General features: G+C 41.2%; 1 protein-coding gene across 2 annotated transcripts; it reads left to right on the forward strand.

The window, feature by feature from the left end:
- Positions 1-6,559: 6,559 nt before the first annotated feature.
- LOC111950324 (nuclear RNA export factor 1) lies at positions 6,560-23,109 on the forward strand. 2 transcript variants are annotated; one of them, XM_023967809.2, is made up of 21 exons: positions 6,560-6,754; positions 7,404-7,635; positions 7,740-7,884; positions 7,984-8,067; positions 8,203-8,307; positions 13,055-13,135; positions 13,260-13,329; positions 13,448-13,536; positions 13,617-13,724; positions 13,943-14,052; positions 17,061-17,097; positions 17,244-17,315; positions 17,426-17,481; positions 17,741-17,848; positions 19,487-19,545; positions 19,745-19,860; positions 19,952-19,994; positions 20,110-20,182; positions 21,397-21,579; positions 22,757-22,817; positions 22,935-23,109. In XM_023967809.2, exons 1-21 carry the CDS (start codon positions 6,721-6,723, stop codon positions 22,971-22,973), a joined length of 1,905 nt encoding a protein of 634 aa, XP_023823577.1. In that variant the 5' UTR covers positions 6,560-6,720; the 3' UTR covers positions 22,974-23,109. The 2 variants fall into 2 exon arrangements, with proteins under 2 accessions (XP_023823577.1, XP_023823578.1); XM_023967810.2 differs by having other exon boundaries at positions 6,675-6,764.
- The last annotated feature ends 48 nt before the right edge of the window (positions 23,110-23,157 follow it).

The raw sequence follows: 23,157 nt of genomic DNA on the forward strand, positions 1-23,157 counted from the left end.
GAAGAACAGGCCCTTAATGAACTAATGAAAGGTTAATCTTTGGTTATCAAACCTGCAGACAGGGGAGTGCTGTGGTCGTTTTAGACTATGAAAAATACAAAGAAGAGATTCAGAGACAACTCGGTAATGGACGTTTCTATAGAAAATTAAGTTTTGATCCCACACAGGTGTTCCAAAGGGATATATGCTCTAATCTGGAGCAAGCCCTATTAAATAACCTTATCTCAAAACCTGAATATGAATATCTTTGCTGCAAATGTGCCATATGTCCATGCCTGTACATTTTGCCGAAATTGCACAATCCTAAAACACAAGGCAATTAGCACTTTGTGACATCGGCTGATGTAAAAAGGGCTTTATAAATACATTTGATTGAATTATTCAGGCAGACCAGTGGTTGCAGGAATAGGCTCAATGCTAGAGCCATTGTCGAACTTCGTAGAATCTTTTATTAAATCTCACGTGCAAGCATTGCCATCATATGTGAAAGACTATAGACTTCATAAACAAGATCTCACCAATAATGGGATTAACAGAAGACTGTATTTTGGTCACATATGTCGAGAGTCCACATACCAGAAGCTTTAGCTGACTATTTGAGACAGATACAAACGAATACCAACCAACAAACTTTGTTCTAGAGTTGGCTGAATATGTTTTGATGTATAACTATTTCAGGTTTGATGATGAATACTACCTCCAAACGAATGGAACATCGATAGGCTCCACATTCGCTCCGAGCTATGCTAACCTTTATGTGGGTCTTTTTGAAGAACGTTTTGTTAACATTAAACGAAAATCTATTTTTGAATTCCTGAAATGGTATCTATATATTGACATTTTTTTGCATATGGGTAGGAACGGGAGAAAAGCTGTCAGAMTTTATGGCATTAATCAATGACATTGACCCCAATCTCAAATTCACTATTGATTGTGATACTAAACGTGTTCATTACCTCGATATGTGGATTGATAAATCAAATGGAACCCTGTTGACAACTCTGTATAGAAAAGAAACAGACAGAAATACTATATTACAGGGGGACAGCTTCCACCCGGAACCATTAGAAAGAGGACCACTCCACAGAGGACAATCTAGAAAAAGCAGCGGAGATGCGCAATAGGTTTCTAAGAAGAGTTTACTCTCCWCAATGTGTGGATGAAGCTCTTAATTTGGCATTGGGGAAAACACGAGATTAACTCGTACAAAAAAGACCCACGAACACTCTGTAATGTTCACCACCACTCCTCGCTCTTTTGTTTGGGTTTCAGCCCTGTGTTTTTGTTACGGGTTTGTTTGGTCTTCGTCCCCGTGCCTTTACACGGCACGCCGTAATTTGGGCTACATTTTAAAAAGAATATTACGCATTCCTGCGTCTGTCTCCCAAATCATTCATGCCAACGTGACATAATAATCGACCATTATGGGAGACAGCGGGAATGGCCCGTCCGACGCTGTGACTAGTCTGTCCGGCGCTGCCGCAATTTGGGCAGCTGCAATTGGGCCGTCCGACGTCGACATCGCCACAACGGGTGCGTCAGACAACGGCATCTTCAGCAGCCACAACTGGCCCGTCCGGAACTTTCATTGCGCACACCTGGCCCATATTCCTACTGCTTGTATTTATATGCCCTTTGTTCACTATGGTGGGGTCGATTATTGTCACAATGTCTGGTGGTGTGTGTGAGTACCTGTGCTGTGTGTTTTGCTTGTGGATTGCGCAGATTACGGGTCTCGTCCCGTGTGTTAATCATTGTGCGTGTGTTATTTATTCGAGGTACTCCTCGCTCTTTTGTTTTGGATTTCTATCCTGTGTGTCTTGTTACGTGTTTTTTTGGTCTTCATTCCCTTACACCGCACGTCGTAATTTGGGCTGAATAAAAAACCCTATTACGCATTCCTGCGTCTGTCTCCCGAATAATTTATGCCAACGTGACACTCCAGTCTTGAAATGCTTACTTAATTCCCTTTCCTGAATCATTGTAGCAATGACAGAGTTGTACAGCCTTTGTTATATTTAATGTTTATTTAGAATTTTACACATATGCAGCTAATAGCTGAATTGCAGCACAAGTAAATGAATTGAAAAWWWTTKATGTAGTATACAATATTACAGTTAAGTAACATTAAGCGGACTCACAAAGTATGACATCGGGCTGTTGTAGTGTCTGTCCGTCAGAGTAGGGGGAAGGTTCAGTTTGTGACTGGATTGGGTAGATCTGCCACTGTCAGCCATTTCTATTCTTGGGGTTTTGCAAGCTTCTGGGCAGAGGTTCTGCAGCGATGGGTGCGGCGGGACTCCAAGGACTGCAATCTCAGGTCACTGCATGCAGAGTTGTAGGAGCTGTAGGTGAGGCCCATAATGATTTTGGTTCCACGTCGTTGGATCATGTCAAGTTGGTTGTATTGTGAGACCTGGGTGCCATACTGGAGCGGCGTAATCGAGCACTGGACGGACAAAGCAGGTGTAGACTGTCAGGTCTTCGGCGGGAGATGGAAGTGGTGAAAATGGTTCATCATGAAGAACCTTCGGTTCCCTTCATCTTGTTTGGATCTGACCAGTCGGCTAGTTGGTTGAGGTCCTGCTGTATGGTGGAAGTGCCACATAAGGGTCTTGATTGGATGAGGTTCAGGTCATCCACAACGGCCCAGGAGTTGGATAGGGTGACCTCTGATGCACCATTGACGTGAGCCACAAATACAATTGGACCAAGCCGTGTGCCCTGGGGGAGGTCACAGGAGTCTCATGGTACTGTATTGCTACACCCGGAATGGAAGTTACAAACCCATGGCACGATCTCTGGTCGGACAGATAATTGCAAAAGGTGTTTCATTGCAATGGTGTGATCCACAAGATCAAAGGCCTTGTTGTAGTCTGTCAGGACCCATGTGCTGGAGGTGACTCTGGTGTCTTCTGTTCTGTACAACTGGTCTGCCATGCTTACAAGGCACTGGGTGATTGAGCATCCCTTGAGGCAGCCAAACTGTTGGTTGGAGATGTTCTTTTGGATTTCCTGTGTCACCCATTCAGCAACAAAACCTTCACACCTTTGCCAGAAGGGGCGTGAGCTAGACGGACCATATCTGGTCAATGCTTGGTGGATTAATCTTCGGCAGGAGGACCACTATTGCCTCCTCCCATTGATGTGGAACCACTCCTTCACGCAGGGAGGTGTTGAATATGTCAGTCAGGGGGGTTGATATTTCAACATAAATTACTTGATGAATCTGCCACTGAGGTGAGGACCTGGGGCTTTCTGGTTGGAACGGGAGAGTATACTCCTGTGCATTTCCCATGGTTCAACAACAACAAGGAGTGGCATAGCTGGCAAATATGTAAGTACGTCTATGTGTTATGAGTCTTAAGGAATGTGATTGAGCAGGTACACCAACATAGTTGAGAATGTCTTGGTGCCTGGGATTGAAGCCTATGGTCCTGGACCTGCTGTTTTCGACTCTCTCTCTCTACCGCACCTGTTGTCTCTAACACTGAATGCTCGGCTATGAAAAGCCAACTGACATTTACTCCTGAGGTGCTGACCTGTTGCACCCTCTACAACCCCTCTTTATTTGACCCTGCTGGTTATCTATGAACGTTTGAACATCTTGGCCATGTACTGGTATAACCTCAACCCGGCACAGCCAGAAGAGGACTGACCACCCCTCAGAGCTTGGTTACTCTCTAGGTTTCTTCCTTTCTAGGGAGTTTTCCCTAGCTACCGTGCTTCTACATCTGCATTGATTGCTGTTTTAGGCTGGGTTTCTGTATAGCACTTTGTGACATCGGCTGATGTAAAAATGACTTTATAAATACATTTGATTGRTTGATTATGGTTACCATATAAATCAGAGTGCCCTGAGCTGCAGAATGCTGACCCTGAAGATTACACTGTTACAAATGTAATGTTTCTCCATTTCTTGCAGTATAGTTGTTCTTTTTAAACATAAGGAACATGCATTATGTTTACACCTTTGCAATACATTATTGTATGATTTTCCTTGAGTAAATATGCTTTTTAGAGCTGTTACAAGGACCACCACGTGTTGAATGGAATTTAAATTAATTTATTTGGGTCGAAACATATACAGCAAGATGTACATTGTATTCCCAGAGGATAGCACTTAAAAGTATTTATTAAACACTTGGTCCACGATTTTACTTTGCTTTTAAATACATGTATTTTTTTATGTTTTAGATAACTTAATGTTTCAAGGAGCAATGAAGGATAAGTGAAGTTACAATTGGTAGAGTTTTGTTGAAAAGTACCCGTTTAGGTAAAAAGTGTTATATCAAATCAAATTTATTTATATAGCCCTTACATCAGCTGATATCTCAAAGTGCTGTACAGAAACCCAGCCTAAAACCCCAAACAGCAAGCAATGCAGGTGTAGAAGCACGGTGGCTAGGAAAAGCTCCCTAGAAAGGCCAAAACCTAGGAAGAAACCTAGAGAGGAACCAGGCTATGGGGTGGCCAGTCCTCTTCTGGCTGTGCTGGGTGGAGATTATAACAGAATATGGCCAAGATGTTCAAATGTTCATAAATGACCAGCATGGTCAAATAATAATAATCACAGTAGTTGTCGAGGGTGCAGCAAGTCAGCACCTCAGAAGTAAATGTAATTTGGCTTTTCATAGCCGATCATTAAGCGTATTATAGAAAATAAATACGATTTTGTCTGATATGTGTTTGTGTGTGTGTCAAATTTCATTGGTGATGTTAATTCAAATGTGAATGAGGGTAATAATGCAATGAATGGAATATGTTTTGACTTGAGTATGAATAAAAGGTTGTTATTTGAAATGTCTTCAAGATAATGTGAATTTTATCAGTATATAACTTGTCAGCTTTAATGCCCAACTTAATAAATGAAAGGCAATACATTCAATCTTTATTAATCAGGTAAAATGAAGCTGATACATACATGTGTATGTTAAGGATAGACAACAAATATGAGGTTATTTTCTGGTGAAGTAGTTTTAGTTCATTTTGTCCTAGCAGTAGGATGGTAGTCTGTATTGTTATTCCAGTATGAAAAACAGTGATGTTGCTCTGTAACTTCCTGGCTTTTGTGAAATGTGTTTATATGACAGGKGTTTCTTTGTACCTAGTTCACACCAATGTTGAAAAAAGCCAGTGGTGTAAAGTACTTAAGAAAAATACTTTAAAGTACTACTTAAGTAGTTTTTGGGGATATCTGTACTTTATTTAGATTTTTGTACTTTACTTTGTACTTTACTACATTCCTAAAGAAAATTATGTGCTTCTTACTCCATACTTTTTCCCTGACACCCAAAAGTACTTGTTACATTTTCAATGCTTAGCAGGACAAAAATGGACCAATTCACACACTTATCAAGAGAACATCACATGTCATCTCTACTGCCTCTGATCTGGTGACTCACTAAACACGAATGCTTTRTTTCTGAATGATGTCTGAGTGTTGGAGTGTGCCCCTGGCTATTCATAAATAAAAAATTGTGCCACCTGGTTTGCTTAATATATGGAATTTGAAATTATTTATTATTTTACTTTGACTATTTATAATTTGACTTTGACTTTTGATACTTAAGTACATTTTTGCAATTACATTTACTTTTGACACTTAAGTATATTTAAAACCAAATACTTTTAGAATTTTACTCAAGTAGTATTTTACTGGGGAACTTTCACTTACTTGAGTAATTTCCAATTAAGGTATCTTTACTTTTACTCAAGCATGACAAATTGGTACTTTTTCCACAACTGAAAGACGCAGCTTCTGGTTTACAGTATCATATTAAATTGTTTTTAAAAATCCTAATTGAATATTGTATGTATATCACTGTAAATATTGATCACATTCCCTGTGCATGATCATATATTTTGATACATTGAATGTTAATATTGTGAAACTGTTATACATTTTAAAAATATACCTCATGTTTCAGGAAGTGATGTCACTGAGTACTGCCCCTATATACAGGACATTCCACTCCCACCTGAGATATGGATGCCTGATGAAGACCTAAGGGTCGAAACGTTGTTAATAAACATCACCTGGGAGCATGAGCAGCAGTGTGCAGTGTTTTCCATGAGTTTGCCTACAACTCAAGCACCTGCGGAAAGTACCTTGATGTGTGTATGTTCTTCAGCTTTGGTTTGACACTGAGCAATGGAGTTGGCAAGAGCACAAACAGATCTGGGACCATGGCCGTTTTCATAAAGCATCTCAGAATAGGGGTGCTAACCCTGTTCATTCATAATAATCTAAAGGCCAAACGGATTCTTAATTTGTTTATTTATTTAACTAGGCATCAGATCCTAGGCCAGCCCAGCACATACTCTGAAATGCTTTATGAATATGGGCCCAGGTAGGCCTACTATGAAACAAAACATTAAAAAACGCACACAGTGAGATCAGTGTGAGATCCAACATCTGAGGACCACACACACATAATACTTGTATTGAAGACATATCATGAACATGTGTGAGAACTTTTCACAATGTTAGAGAAATAAGTTTTCATGACGTCATTATCAGAGAGTGTTGTGAGCAAAACGAGTTCAAATCGAATGCACATGCTCAGACTGCGGGGTCATACATTGCATGCTACGAACAAAGCGAATGTCTTTGCTAGCTTCGGATGATACACTCGAATTGATCTACATATAGAAGTGATAATATCCAGTATTATTGAACTTACGTCTTCGTGTTAAGTGTGTGTTCGGTTCCTGATTATGTCAACAGCCGACGATTCACGTTACCACAACGGTACGATGAGGTTAGTTAGCTAACGCGTTAGCTAGCTGTTGTGGCTTAGCTAACTGACGTTAGCTAACAAACCTGTAAACAGCAATGTTCTTCCTTGCCAGCTAAAGTTTTTCGTAATACTAAATGTAATACGACAATAACTATCAATTGATACGTAGGTAGCTAACGTTAACTAGCTACATAAACAAGTTAGCCAGCGAACGTTAGGGGTTAGCCGCAGAAAGCAGCTAGATACTGTAGCTAGCCAGCCATCTATGTGTGGTTTATAAGTTAGCTAGCATTGTTTTTATTTTATTACACCCATGGCTCGCGTGCTGATACTCACTCTGACAGCATATATATCTGGCTAGCTAACATTCACACCTCTTGTGTGACATAAGTAACGTTAGGTAACTAGTTAGCTAGCCAACAGCAACGTTGAGTGATTCCATAGCTAGCTAGCTAACTACATCGTAACGTGGCTGCAAGTCTGAACGTGTCGGCGTAGTAAAAGAGTGCATTAGCTAGCGCTTCTGCCAAACATGTATGATAACAGACGACGATGACAATAAATATGGGCCATTACCAGGCTAATTGCTGTAACCTTGTTTAAGTACTTATTCTGTGAAAGCAAAAACAAAAAACTAATTTTGGTGACATTGTCCATCAGATCATGATGACAGAGTTGGAGGACAAACGTTTCGCAACCGCAAAGGCAGGGGCCCTTTTAGGGCCCATATGTATATTGACCAGGGGCCAGGAGCACCAGGGACAAGAACAAGATATCGTGGCGGCCAAAAAGGCGGTGGCGGCCAAGGATCCAGAGCGAGATTCGACGATGAGGATGGAGACGTGGCAATGACAGACAGCAACTCCCAAGATGGGTCCTCCCAACACAGATTGTGGGTTTGTCATGCAAATTCTGGAGAATATTTAATTTAACATGTTTATAGGTTTTATCTTGGAAGTTATCCTTTTAACTCTCTCATGGTTTTACCTTTTCCAGTAACCCTTACGGAAGGCCGAATCGCCGTGGTGAAGACCGCTTTGATCGTGGCCGCAGAGGTGGCGGTGGAGGAGGTCACAGGGGTCGTAGTAATAACAGAGGGGATGGAGGTGGAGATGGCCGCAATACCTGGTTCAAGATATTTGTGAGTCAACATTGTGAATGAATTGGGTGGCTTTACTGATCTACTAAGCTGTCATTGATTGGATTGTAATTAACTAATGCTAAATTGTGACTCTTACAGGTCCCCTATGGAAAGAAATATGACAAAGACTGGCTCATAACAGCTCTGCAGAATATCTGCTCCATGCCCTTCACCCCAGTACATGTAAGTGACCACTGCCTAATGGTTGTTTTGGTTAGTCCATATATAGTTTAATTCCCATGTCCCTTGAAATTGTTTCATTTTATTGTTTTTAATATAACCTAAACTACATTCTTTCTACACCTCTGTTTTCCAAAGTACCAAGTAGAGGGCAACCGAGCACAGTTCTATATTGACGATTCCACCACTGCGAATGCCTTGTTAAAGGTATCACGGAAGATCACAGACAAAGAAGGCTACAAGGTACTATTTWTTTTTCTCCTTCCACAAGACCTCTGCCAGTTTTATCAATTAGTGTTAAGTGGGACATTTTGGCAGACTGGGAACCAGACATGAATACACATTATGTCATCAGAATTGTTTTATTAAAGGCCCAGTGCAGTCAATTGTATTTTTCCTGTGTTTTATATAGGGCTGACCCCCAATTAGTCGACTTGTCGATTGTTTGGTCATTAGGCCGTTAGTCGACCACGATTGTTTTAGTCGAGCAGTAACAAATATATATATATGCGCCCATCTCAGTAAACTAATCCATTGCGGAGGCCTCGACTAAAAGACAATTTATGTTTGATCCGAAGATGTGGTCGGATGCGCCATATGCAGGGTGTGAAGTAATTGCGGAGCCTGCAGAGGCCAAATCGAGATCTGTACCCCATCACCTTACACCTCCCAAATTTTGTAACAATGMGGAGGGCTCTGTATAACTCTGCATTGACATGATTGGTTGACGGTAGATGGGGGCGGTTTATCCTATAGAAAACGCAAACTCACTTCATTGACAACTGCTCCACAAAGCTCAAGAAGTATGAAGCTCAAGAAGACTTCTGCTGAGGCCATATCGCCATAAATGCTGCATGGCCAGTGCAGATGTCGGATATACCACTTCTCTCTCCAGAATGCGCTCTCTCCCACCAATTTGTGCACGTATATTGTTTCATAACTTCATTGTGTGAATTGCTTGTGTTTGATTGTTAGTGTATTCAATTCCCCATTACATATATCACCAGTTGTACATTTACCGTTAATTCCTATAATTTCTAATCTACAGTGTTTGTTACTTTGATTTTGGTAATTTCTCTCAATTCATTCAATATTATTATTCCAGTCTTCCTGTTATCATTGTCGTAGTGGACACATTGTTGGCAGAGTGCACAACCTACAGTGGTTCCTCCTTTAAAAGTTGCGAGCTTACACTGCGGGACTTAGAGGTACTCAGCATCACGGCTTCATTGCTCCAGACCACCACAAGGGGGAGTTAGAGCACTCATTATGCATTTGGGTCCCAAGGTTTTTATATGACCAATCATATCGAGTGTGACTTCAGCAAAGATGGCTGACAAAACATTACAGGGAAGCAAATGTATGTAGTTATAACGTCATAACGAGTCCAGCAAAAAATTTGCAATTGAGAGGAATATGTTAGTTAATGTAGAGGCAAACGATTGTGCATATTATTTTGTCATAAAGTTAATTTACTAAAATCCCTATTTAAGCAAGTTTTTCCCCAGCCATATCCAATAACAGGTGTATCATTATAACAAGCAGGGAGCAGGTTTCGAACCCTCAAAATTCTAGCCCGAAGTCCAGCACGCTATGGACGGTGCCCAAATGTATTAATTGGGGTTGGGGCCGATTGTAGCTAAAAACACTATCAAACACTTTAACGTGGAAAGGGGGAAAAGTATTATTATTCGCTTTTCACAAGCGTAGCAGGATGGGCTATTAGCTGAACAATAGACTATTCAACCTTTACTAAAGAATTGTCTAATAGCCGAGCTAGGTGTGAACCGCCCTCCTCCCCAACTTGGAACAAATCATTTTCAGGACTATCTAGAAAAAGCAGCAGAGATGCGCAATAGGTTTCTAAGAAGAGGCTATTCTCCACAATGTGTGGATGCTCTTAAAACACGAGATGAACTGCTACAAAAAAGACCCGCTAAAGAACACTCTATAATGTTCACAACCACATATACTTTGAACTCGCAAAAAGTGGGACATGCGGTCAAGAAACACTGGCATGTTTTATTTACGTGATAAATTGGTCCGTGCCAACTGCCAGCCACAAAAGAAAATCAGCCAGAATGTTTTGGGATTTTCACCCTCCAGACATGATTTCCTAGAGGTCTTAATGATGAAATGCATATGTATGTTATGTTGTAAATTTGAACATGAATTATGATGTTTTTCTTACACTGTACCCAAGGATTTATGAAAACTTGCTTGGTAGGTCGATGTCCCCATTGTGGTTTTACAGACGTGTTTACTACGTTTTATGTACACCCTTTATTTGAATATTTATGAAATGCATGTTATATTTGGTAGCACTTACTTGTTTTTCCTTCGCCTCCAACCCCTTCCGATGCGTGGAACGGATGTGGGTGTGGCTAGGTCTACATAACGGTGCTAATTTAAAAAACTCACAAAAGCCCTGGCGAAGGCCGTGAGGCCGATATGTAAAGCTTATTAAAGATCAGTGATAATATCAAGAGCAGTGTGCGGGTTCCTTCCTCTTTTTCCTCATCTTATCCGGCTGTTGCCATGCACCTGCAAAAAAGATAGCTCAGATGTGCGAGTGCCTTTTGAATTTGACTTTACAAACAACAAGAGGCCTTAATTGGCTTAATTGGAGTCTAAGTCTGCACGTTCTAACTAAAACAGTGTAACTAAAAAGAAAGCGCACATTAGTTATTCCCAAACTCTAAAAGTAATTGGAAAGATAGATACAAATGATGTGTGACATTGTGGTTACAATAAAGAATGTAGCCCCATCATGCAAATGTTTCCTATTAGCAGGGCAATATACTTTTTATACCCGGCTACTGTTGTGAAAATCCCTCAACTTGCAATGTATTCGATGCTTCAGTTCTCTAAAGTGTTATGTTTCTAACTCAAAACAGCAGTACAGTATTTCTTCATCAACATCTTTATGCTTTCGTAAATAAAATAACGAGAAAAAAGGACATTCAAATGTGGATGTTTATTTTTCACTTAATCTCCATTTGGGTATTGGTTAGACAAGAATTAGAAAATTAGGGTGTAGAAATGTTATGCTCTTAGTGTAAACTTTATTTAACTAGGCAAGTCAGTTATGAACAAATTTTTATTTACAATGACAGCCTACTCCTTCCTCGTAAATAGCCCAGTACTGTACTGCCGACCGTCATTTTCCGTTCCAGCAAGTACCAGTCAAAAGTTTGGACACACCTACTCATTCCAGGATTTTTCTATATTTTTACTATTTTCTACATTGTAGAATAATAGTGAAGAAATCACAACTATGAAATAACAACTATGGAATCAGTACAAGGACAGCCTACTCCTTCCTYCCCAATGGGGATTTGAACCCCGGTCTCCCGCGTGCCCTGCATTATGTTGTACAGACATGGCCTGCTCTCCCTTATGTAAGGAATTAGGGACTTGTTTTCTATAGTATGCATTGTAGACTGCACAGTAGCCTAATAAACAAATAAACACATTTCCTTAATAAAATAATGATAAATACTTTCAAAATGCAGATGTTGATTTAGTTATGGATCCATAACGAATTATTATGGGAATARATATCACTGATTTACAGAAATATTGGAAAAAAGTTGTCTAATGAAGGCAAACAATTTAGAATCCTCCAATCCTGTAGCCTACTCTCGACCGTCATGTTGTACATCACCATATTTTCCATTCCACCCTGAGGGTTTCGTTTTTCTCTGAATAGAAACACCATAATATTAATCAAATTAATTAAGCCACATTTCTTAAAATCAATCCCATATACTATGTTATTACAAAAAAGGTTTTACATTCTCTGGTAATGCCAATACGGAATACTATCAAACGCTTCTTAAAGATGCCCTCTGGTTGTCAAACTTGCAGTAACAGGAAAAATGGCTGAGAATTAAATGACGTGCTGCGGAAGCACACAAGGTGTGCCGCACTATGACGCAACTTTTAAAGGAGGAACCACTGTATGCTACACTTGTGAGAAACAAGTTTTGGTTTATTTCATTTCATTCATTCCATTTACAAGTTTTGTCAATTTAGTCATTGTCTGAAAACCATAACTGGCATGCAGACCTGTAGAAATGGTAAGATGAATTGGCATTCCACATGAGAAAGGTTGCCGACTCATCGCGTAGCTTATTACTGTCAACTTCAGGAGCGTAATGGCAGAATCTGAGTGAGGAGAAAAATTGGGTCAGGTTAAGTTTTTTTTCTTCTGGTTATCTAGATCTCTGGCACCCTCTTGAGGCATTTGTCTTGTTTCATCAAACCGCGAGCTCAATACATATAGTTGAATTTACTAAAACACAGGGTGTGTGTATATGGAGAAATACACGTACATGTTTAAAAAAAATTGACCAATCGATTGGTCAAAAGAACAGAACTTTCTGTTTTAGTCAAGGACAGCCCTAGTTTTATATCATATTGTACAACAGCATCTGATGAAACTAACACTGTAAAAGTGAGATGGGGGGAAARAATCTGTGTTATTTCCGGGTAGTTGCTGGTCTACATAGGACCTACTAATCAGCAGATTTGCATGGGTGGGAGTTTCGGCTTTGCATGGTGACATCACCATGCGGTAAATTTAGTTTTTTAGACCAATAACAAAGACGTCCAAATAACGGCTAGTTTTCAGTTTTCCCCTCTCAACTCACACCACAGCCAGGCAGTCCTATAGCAAAATGATTTATTGATAAATAGTTTTTCGCTCAAAGGCTATTTTTGCCCATTTTAATGGAGATTATTACAGTACGGTTCTTAATTGTTACCCAGAAATGATTTGATATTGTTATAAAAACAGCTGGGGCCAGGGTTAATGGTTTGATGATGGCAAATCAGTAAGGATAGGACCATCAATAGGATCTTGAGAAGGGGTCAAGTGGTGGTTAATGATTTGGGCTTCCAATCGGAATTCAAGTACAACCATTTCCCCTTGGGGATACTCATTAGAAGRCATGCCATTCACTCCTCCAACTTCCATCTTTTCCAGGTGACTGTACTGATGAATCCCTGTCCTCCACCCTCCTTTCTTCAGTCTGAACTAAAGCCAGCTGATCTGGAGCACCTAAAGGTAAGACAAGGAGACCAGCTGTTAACGAATAGGAGATGGCGTGATGGGTTTTAATAAAGTATATTATTATGTATGGAGAGATGTATGGGCTGAATGTCTATTAAAACCCTTTTCCCCTCATTAGCAATGCATGGCTAAACGCTTTGATGGCTCTCAACAAGCCCTGGACTTGAACAACATCCGGATAGACCCAGGTAAGCACACGGCAAGAGCAGTTAGTCACATCAAATGTTTTTCCCTGTACATTTACATTATATGACATGGATTCTGGTAGTGCCATCTAACACTCCTACGCTTCCCTGATTTTCACAGACCTGGTTTCCCAGAACATTGATGTGACATTGAACAGAAAGAACTCTATGCACGCTGTTATAAAGATAATTGAGGAGAACATTCCAGAGGTATGGATGTGGTCCTTACTTGTAGCCGAATAATATGTATGCTTTCCTTTCCACTGATCCCTACTTGTTTCCTTCCACAGCTTGTTTGTCTGAACATCAGCAACAACAAGCTGTTTCGGCTGGATGACCTGTCAGAGCTGGTCAACAAGGCTCCAAACTTGAAGACACTCAATCTTTCTCATAATGAGGTGAGGAGACCGGGTCTGGTTGAGGCACAATGGGTTGTTACTCAAACACTGATCTTTACTGGGACTGCACAAAGTCTCGTTGCTTTTCAGTCATCCACATAATTCATTTAGTAAATTGACTGCTCTTGGGGACTAGGAGTTCTCATTCTGTCAGGTCTTCAGAGTATCAATTAGGCTAGTGGTTGTTTGATTAGATTTTATTGTCCCTACCGTTCCAGTTAAAGACAGAGCGTGAGCTGGATAGGATCAAGGGTCTTAAGCTGGTGGAGCTATGGCTGGAGAGGAATCCCCTTTGTGACTATTTCAAGGACCAGGCTTCTTACATAAGGTCAGTCTGTGCTCAGGATGGGTGGGTGGGTAATAGTAWGATGTTGACAGTGTGTTGTGAGGTGTAKGGGGGGGGGGGGGGGGTGTAGTTTAGCTTTCTATTCCCTGTATTTCAGGGGGGCACTTGAATGTATTCAGAAAATTCCCGTGCTGTGGGAAATGACATGTTATTTATGGATTATATGATCCAGGAAGGACATGTTTGGTGTGGTACTAGTAACGCACCGCTCAAATTTGAAAGAACTGGAGTGGCTTAGTGAACACCATCCTATCAGAGAGTCTCTCACTGAGCCCTCCCACTTTACTACAGTAACATATGTGGTGAAGAAGTTAAGATTTCAGATGATCTGTTCTTAGACATTGTTTTGGTTTATGTTGGAATCCTACAAATACCCTACTCCATGCTTGTGGGGAAGCACCAGAATTCAAATGTAATGCCACCTTTATGATTCTTTTAATTTAAGGTCCATGCATGCCATACCTGCCGAAGTTTTGACATGATCAAACCATTAACCTCTTCACGCCATATACCTCAACATTAACTAGCTTAACACATGGTGTATTTGAGGATAATTGCTACATCTATCACTTTAATTATTCTCCACCCCTCCCCCCTTCTAGATGCATGTTCAACTGTCTGAGTGCTCTTTGTCTGTCTCGCTCTACCTCTCTGAAACTCTGCAGCTCATCTTTACCTTCAATCTGTTTTCTGCAGTGGAGATGGCCCTGTGCCCCCTACAGACACCGCTGTATAAAATGTTTACATAAAAGAAGGAAATCCATATAATTTAAATGTCAAGAAGTATTCGCTCGAGCATACACACACACTTATCTTGGATAATACTGACCACAGCATTTTGACCCCTAGTAGTCATTGAGACCCATACTTTGGGAAGAGCTTGGATTAATAAAATGGCATTGTGGAAAGGGATTCCTTAAATATTCATATGGGAAACATGGTATTTACTATCTGCTTGTGCTACATGCTGATTGGGCTGATGGTACCTCCTTCCATCCTCCCCTATAACGGGTCCTGAAATGTGGCCAGTGAAGAGGGCTGGTTAGCCAATGACGGGTAAGATCCCACCTTTGATACCGGGACAACCTAAGACAGGCACAGCCGTGCATCTGGCCACATCGTACGCACGCACGTACATGCAGTATATGCTGAACAAAGAAGACATTGAAGTGAAGAAGAAAACGAAGGTGATGATTTGCTCTACAGGCCTGGGGTTGGAGAGGGAGAGAGGTTTCCACAAAGCCAAGCAGAGTCCCCAAATACAAGCTTTCTCATAATTCCCTTAAATATAACATGCCTTTACTTCAAGGCTTGTTTGATTTTCGCAGGTTGGTGGACACGTCCTCAGAATGTAACAGCCAGAGAGGAGGAGAGGCTTTGAAAATGAGGGACACAAAGATACATTTATTGAGAAACCCTCAATTAGTGGGATTTCAATATAGGAAGTTGATTTCCTTTTAAGGATATGACTCTTAAAGTTTCTTCTGTGGGCATAAAGACATGCAGTCATGTCAGAATCTTCACTGATCAAGTCCTCAGATATCGCTCTCAACATGTTTCCCTAAAAATATCAAACAAAAACACCTTTGCTTGAATGCCTTATTTATTTTTAACCACCCCCGGAATGTTAAAGTTGAAGTGGGGTCCAAAATGTAATTTATAATTTTTTCTGGTACAAAATGCGTTGTGTGAGATGCAGTATCAGTCTTACGTCAATCAATGCTAGCAACAAAGAGCTACTTCCAATAGTGCTCTGTCTGTAGTGGTGCTCAGGGCCCAACTCATGTTCTCTAGCACTCTGTTTATCTTTTCATTTCTATTTGTGTGTATTTTCTTCATCTGAAGGGGATGCTGTGCATGGTCTCCTCAACTTACTCGTTTTCTACTAGTGACATTGCATCATCTATCAAAGCTTTTCGTGAACTCCCCTTTGCTGTTTTGGTTTGATACGGCGACTCTGTCTTGTTCTATGTTACCATAAGTCTAGCGCTTCCCTCCATCCCCCTCTGTTCTACATATCGCTATGGCTTTGGTGAAATACACTGATGACAAGTGTGTAGTTGCTTTCTACATGAAACGACATGGTGTAACTTTAACCAGCCTTAATGTAATGGATTAACCCCTCATAACCCTGCTTCATGGAATTCAGTCATCTCCAACAGTCTCGATCATCACTTCTACATCTCATCCCTGCAGTCTTTAGATTCCATTTCACTATCTCTTGGTTCTATGACGTGTGTGTCGGACAGCTCAAACTTGCAACATCTAGTTTTACCACGGTACCACCCTTGTAGACTCTACCAATCACATTGGCCACATCACACGTCTGAATCACCAGTCCACTCCCCTATGCGTGTGAAAAGCACTGATCTTTCTCTTGTTGGTATGAGCGCTCACAACCAACGTTCACACCCCTACCCTACCCCTACCACCCCTTCCAAGACAGCGTGTGTCAGTGTGTTTCGGCGTGTAGGGGGGACGGTGAGTATCACAAAGGGGTGAGTACATTGCCACAGGAAAGGGGGCCGGGGTGGGTGGCGAAGTCGGGGCTGTCGCCGTAGATTTATTTTACATTTGATTTATCTGTATTATCTGTATCCCTGTTCATATTAGTACATGAGGACGTGTAGCATTTAAGTACCTCTTCACTGATATGCAGAGCTGATTAGTTCATGATCAGGCATGGGTGTGGTCTATCCTGAACAATCAAATATGAAGTTCAAACCACCCTGATAATGATGAATGAAGTCCGTTGGTCTTTGGCCAAATTCCTCCCCTAATTTTAGTTAATTGTCTGGACGGGGATTATATCAACAGTTGGGCAGCTATTAGAGATTATTATCCATGGATGAGTGCATGAGCAAACGTGTGTGTGTGTGTGTGTGTGGTTTAAATGGTATTCAGGGGGATGACTCCGAGTCTCTTATATTTGGTCAGCAGCACTAACTCCTGTCTCTTGTATCTTCTGTGTTTTTGTGAATGTCGGACAGCACGGTGAGAGAGAGGTTCCCCAGGCTTCTCAAACTGGTAAGGATTCAATCAAACGCTTTTAGGATTTCGACAATTGTTTATTCAACTCGTTTTGGATATTATTATTGTATTTTGTGAAGAATTTACATCTCTTCAATTAGTCATCTTTGTATTCTCTCCTTGACCTCTCTAACTCTCACTAGGACGGTCAGGATCTCCCCCCGCCCATAGTCTTTGATGTGGAGGTGACTCCTGCTGCTCTTCCACCCTGCAAGGTAATACATACAGCCAATTGTTTATCATGAGTGGCTGTGCATGTAACCACCTCTGTCAAAATAGATTTTTCTTTACTTTACAATTTCTTTACTTTTAACTGCTGTCACAGGCCAGCTACTTCTGCTCAGAAGAGATCAAGACTCCCATCCTCGCCTTCCTACAACAGTGAGTTTGCACTTAGCTCTTTATATGTGTAACAGGGGAAGACAAAGGAATCCACAGATACAGATTATTACTGTACACACTAAGCCTGAACCCAAAACACTGACTCACTACAACATATATTATTGTTATAACAAAAGGGGAGAATGATTTGATGTCATTTGGATTATTCTTTAAAAGACATTGATCTGCAATAGGTAGAACATCTATCTGTACTGACTGGAAATGTAAGTTGTATGTTTCTTTAACGTTTTTTTTATAGATACTACAGTGTGTATGACTCCGGGGACAGACAACCTTTGTTAGATGCCTATCATGATGGAGCGACCTTCTCCTTGAGCATGTTCATCACCATGCAGAACCCATCCAGGTACCCCCTCGGCTAGTTGTTAATGTCTCCAGCAGCATAAACAGTGTATTATAAACACACTCAGCAGCACCTACAGTTGAAGTCGGAAGTTTAAATACACTTAGGTTGTCATTAAAACTTGTCAATAAAACTTGTTTTTCAACCATTCCACAATTATTATTTTTTTTAAACTATAGTTTTGGCAAGTTGGTTAGGACATCTACTTTGTGCATGACACAAGTAATTTTCCCAACAATTGTTTACAGACAGGTTATTTAACTTATAATTCACTGTCTCACAATTCCAGTGGGTCAGACGTTTACATACACTAAGTTGACTGTGCCTTTAAACAGCTTGGAAAATTCCAGAAAATTATGTCCTGGATGTAGAAGCTTCTGATAGGTTAATTGACATAATTTGAGTCAATTGAAGGTGTATTTGTGGATGTATTTCAAGGCCTACTTTCAAACTCCGTGCCTCTTTGCTTGACATCATGGGAAAATCAAAAGAAATTAGCCAAGACCTCAGAAAACAAATTGTAGACTTCCACAAGTCTAGTTCATCCTTGGGAGCAATTTCCAAATGCCTGAAGGTACCACGTTCACCTGTATAAACACCATGGGATCACGCAGCCGTCATACCGCTCAGGAACGAGACGCGTTCTGTCTCCTAGAGATGAATGTACTCTGGTGTGAAAAGTACAAATCAATCCCAGAACAACAGCAAAAGACCTTGTGAAGGTGCTGGAGGAAAGGAAGAAGCCACTGCTCCAAAACCGCCATTAAAAAAAGCCAGACTACGGTTTGCTACTGCACATGGGGACAAAGATCGTACTTTTTGGAGAAATGTCCTCTGGTCTGATGAAACAAATATAGAACTGTTTGGCCATAATGACCATCTTTATGATTGGAGGAAAAAGGGGTATGCTTGCAAGCTGAAGAACACCATCCCAACCGTGAAGCACAGGGGTGGCAGCATCATGTTGTGGAGGGACTGGTGCACTACACAAAATGGATGGCATCATGAGGAAAATTGTGGATATATTGAAGCAACATCTCAAGACATCAGTTAGAAAGTTAAAGCTTGGTCGCAAATGGGTCTTCCAAATGGACAATGACCCCAAGCATACTTCCAAAGTTGTGGCAAAATGGCTTAAGGACAACAAAGTCAAGGTATTGGAGTGGCTATCACAAAGTCCTGACCTCAATCCTATAGAAAATGTGTGGGCAGAACTGAAAAAGCGTGTGCGAGCAAGGAGGCCTAGAAACCTGGCTTCGTTACACCAGCTCTGTCAGGAGGAATGGGCCAAAATTCACCCAACTATTGCTACCAGAAACGTTTGACCCAAGTTAAACAATTTAAAGGCAATGCTACCAAATACTAATTGAGTGTATGTAAACTTATGAACCACTGGGAATGTGATGAAATAAATAAATGCTGAAATAAATAATTCTCTCTACTATTATTCTGACATTTCACATTCTTAAAATTAAGTGGTGATCCTAACTGATCTAAGACAAGACAGGGAGTTTTTACTAGGATTAAATGTCAGGAATTGTGAAAAACTGAGTTTAAATGTATTTGGCTAAGGTGTATGTAAACTTCTGACTTCAACTGTATTTCTCACCTGTTTCTAACATAGTCAGTCACTGTTTCTAGGTGCAGTCTCGGAGATTACCATAAAGACACTCGCAACCTGAAAAAGCTCAAAGATCCCTGTGAGTCTCTTCTGATTCTCTAGTTCAAAGTTTTGAGAAGTAATGGTTGATGTCATTATGTCATCTCTTTCAGTGCAAATTTAGTCTCTGAATAAAGTAAACCTCTTGGTTGTGAAAGTCACTCATATTAAAGTAAAAGACTACATTGAGAGTAACATCTTTGTTCTTAAACAAATCCTCTTGCCCTCTGTTCTTTCAGCCACACGATTCCGCTTACTGAAGCACACCCGTCTGAATGTGGTGGCTTTCCTGAACGAACTTCCTAAAACGCACCATGACACTGCATCGCTAAATGTGGACGTCAACACCTTCACCGTGAGTAGAATTCACTCCTAACCATCAACTCACATGCATGACCATCCTTGATTTCATAGCTTCAATCTCTTCTCTCTCTCCACTTTTACAGAACACGTTACTGTCGTTCACAGTCACTGGAGTGTTCAAAGAAGGTATGTTTTAAAAAAAACTTATTATAATGCAAAATTATACTGTTTCCCACATACATTTTCATTAGCAAAAAAGTCATTAACCATGTATTTTTTTTCTCTCTCTCTTTCACCCTAGTTGAAGGTAAATCCCGAGACTCTGTCAGAGCTTTCTCTCGGGTGTTCATCACAGTGCCGGCTGGAGGGACAAGGTAGGCCTTGACATTTGTACCAGACCACAAGCTAGAGATGGTTCCTCAATATACTATGTAAACAAAAGTATGTGGACACCCCTTCAAATTAGTGGATTCGACTATTTCAGCCACACTCGTTGCTGACAGGTATATAAAATCGAGCACACAACCACGCAATCGCCATAGACAAACATTGGCAGTAGACTGGCCTTCATCGTGGCACCATCACAAGATGCCACCTTTCCAACAAGTCGGTTCGAATTTCTGTCCTGCTAGAGCTGCCCGGTCAAGTGTAAGTGCTGTTATTGTGAAGTGGAAACGTCTAGGAGCAACAACGCTCAGCTGCGAAGTGGTAGCCACACAAGCTCACAGAACGGGACCGCAGAGTGCTGAAGCGCTCTGTCCTCGGTTGCAACACTCACTACAGAGTTCCAACCTGCCTCTGGAAGCAACGTCAGCACAGGAACTGTTTGTCGGGCAGCTGCACACAGGCCTAAGATCACAATGCCAAACATTGGCTGGAGTGGTGTAAAGCTCGCTGCCATTGGACTCTAGAGCAGTGGAAACTCGTTCCGTGGAGTGATGAATCACACTTCACCATCTGGCAGTCCGACAGATTAATTTGAGTTTGGCGAAGGCCAGAAGAACGCTACCATAATGCCAACTGTTAAGTTTGGTGGAGGAGGAATAATGGTCTGGGGTTGTTTTTCATGGTTTGGGCTAGGCCCTTAGATTCTGTGCTTCCAACAATGTGGCAACTGTTTAGGGAAGACCATTCCTGTTTCTGCATGACAATGCCCCTGTGCACAAAGCGAGTTTCATACAGAAATGGTTTGTTGGGGTCGGTGTGGAAGAACTTGACTGGCCTGCACAGAGCCCTGACCTCAACCCCATCGAACACCTTTGGGATGAATTGGAACGCCGACTGCGAGCCAGGCCTATCGTCCAACATCCGTGCCTTACCTCACTAATGCTCTTGTGGCTGAATGGAAGCAAGTCACCGCAGCAATGTTCCAACATCTAGTGGAAAGCCTTCCCAGAAGAGTGGAGGCAACTCCATCTTAATGCCCATGATTTTGGAATGAGATGTTTGACGAGCAGGTGTCCACATACTTTTGGTCATGTAGTGTATTGACAACTCTGCTAGATTTGTCTTGACTGTAACTCAGTATAGTAAAAGATCATGGAAATGTGTAATGTCGTATTTTCTTGTGTTCGTCTTGTTTCAACAGTCTTTGCATAGTAAACGACGAGCTTTTTGTCCGTAATGCTACGACTGAGGAGATCCGGCGTGCCTTTGTTGCACCCGCCCCCACACCATCCAGCAGCCCTGTCCCCACCCTCTCAGCTCCCCAGCAAGAGATGCTTTCTGCCTTCTCCCTAAAGTCCGGCATGAACCTGGAATGGTCCCAGAAGTGAGTGGCACACAGTTACCTTGCATTAGATTTTACAGAGTGGCTGCGGATCTGACTTTTCTGGACCCTCTTCCCGATAGCTAAAGGCCCTGAAGCGTCTGTGAATGATTCTCTACTTACGCAGTCTGTGCTCTAGAGAACAGGCTACTCTGGTGAATGCTGCTCGTCTAATAAAGTTAGATCAAAGCTGAATCAATGTCTGCAAGATCACATAATGCTAGTATTGTACATAACAGAACCCAATATAATAGCATAACGTTACTGTGTAAGACAAAAAAACACCTAATTTTGAGGATGATCAAATGGTCAATTTTTGTATTCATGTAGGCAGAACTCAACAGCGTGCCACTATGCAAAATATGTACATTTATTAAATTAAACCCAGGTAGGCTATGCTACAGTTTAGTGCCATTTGCTGTAAAGGTTGCTCACTGTACATAATTCGAAACGCACTGTTTAACTCAAGAAGTTCTAAAGCATCTCCCTGTGAAACTGAGATCAAATGGTTGGTATGCAGATGCTGCATGGATGTTTCACCTGTAATATGCATCATTGACAGTGGGACCACAATGTGTGTAAAGTAGATCTAAAGAAACATGCGCAGAATGTGATTAGGATCTTCAGCTCTGGGGAAAGGGGATCTGGGGGTGGACAGACACTAAAACCAGTAGATAGTGGTAGTGCTGTCGTCATCCACTTGTTCCTATGGAAAACTCCCGATGGCGCATTAAGCATTTGAATTTAAAGTGTGCCATGTTTCTGAATGGTACCAACAAAAATCATGGTGAGAGTGGCCGTAACTAGCAAAGGGTCATGGTCGACGTAGTCGTTTTCATACTGCCCGAGTCAATTCATAGCATGCCGGCCTGTGATAAGTCTGTTTCAGCACGGATCACTATTTAATTAAATATCTCGATTTGTAGCGAATATTAAGTCATTTTAGAGCCAAAAACATTTGGGAGGGCCTATTGTAATTAACATGGGCACACCAGGACTTTTGCCACTGCTAGGTTGCAACGCAGTAGCGCTCATGCTTCAGACAGGACACTGGGTGCCTTCTCTCTACGGATCTGCAGCCTCGGCCTAGATTCTAAGTGGGCTCAAGTAGTGACAAACACAGCTTCGTATGAAGTTCAATTCATGTTGAGTTTTAACTTACTTGATCAATGTATTTCAGATGCCTGCAGGACAATGAGTGGGATTTCAACCGAGCAGGGCAGGTCTTCACAGACCTCAAGGTAAATGCTTGATCCTAGTATATCTAATGGAGCAATGTGTGTTGCTTTCGTTTGACTGAATGTCTAAGATGTTATGTACCCTTTTAAGCTTCATACTGAACTTCTGTTTCTCCTCAGGCTCATGGAAAGATCCCAGATGTCGCTTTCATAAAGTGATTAGGAATGATTGTGGAGCTTTTAAATTGTCACTTATTTCCTTTTGATTCTTATAATTCCCCTCCTGGATTACTAGATGACAAAAGCATATTTCATTCTGTCATTCTTATAATTAAAAGTGAACGTATTCATGTCTGCTTGTAGTCATTTTGCATTGTTGATTGCACAAACCTTAAGGATTCAA

This window comes from Salvelinus sp. IW2-2015, linkage group LG23, assembly GCF_002910315.2.
Source record: "Salvelinus sp. IW2-2015 linkage group LG23, ASM291031v2, whole genome shotgun sequence".
Lineage (NCBI taxonomy): Eukaryota > Metazoa > Chordata > Actinopteri > Salmoniformes > Salmonidae > Salvelinus > Salvelinus sp. IW2-2015.

What these genes read in the sequence shown, in the direction of transcription:
- LOC111950324 (XM_023967809.2), top strand. Translation starts at nt 6,721, where the DNA reads ATGTCAACAGCCGACGATTCACGTTACCACAACG. An exon ending in TTGAGGAGAACATTCCAGAG is followed by an intron (nt 13,537 to 13,616) that starts GTATGGATGTGG and finishes TTCCTTCCACAG; the next exon opens with CTTGTTTGTCTGAACATCAG. An exon ending in TCCCCAGGCTTCTCAAACTG is followed by an intron (nt 17,098 to 17,243) that starts GTAAGGATTCAA and finishes AACTCTCACTAG; the next exon opens with GACGGTCAGGATCTCCCCCC.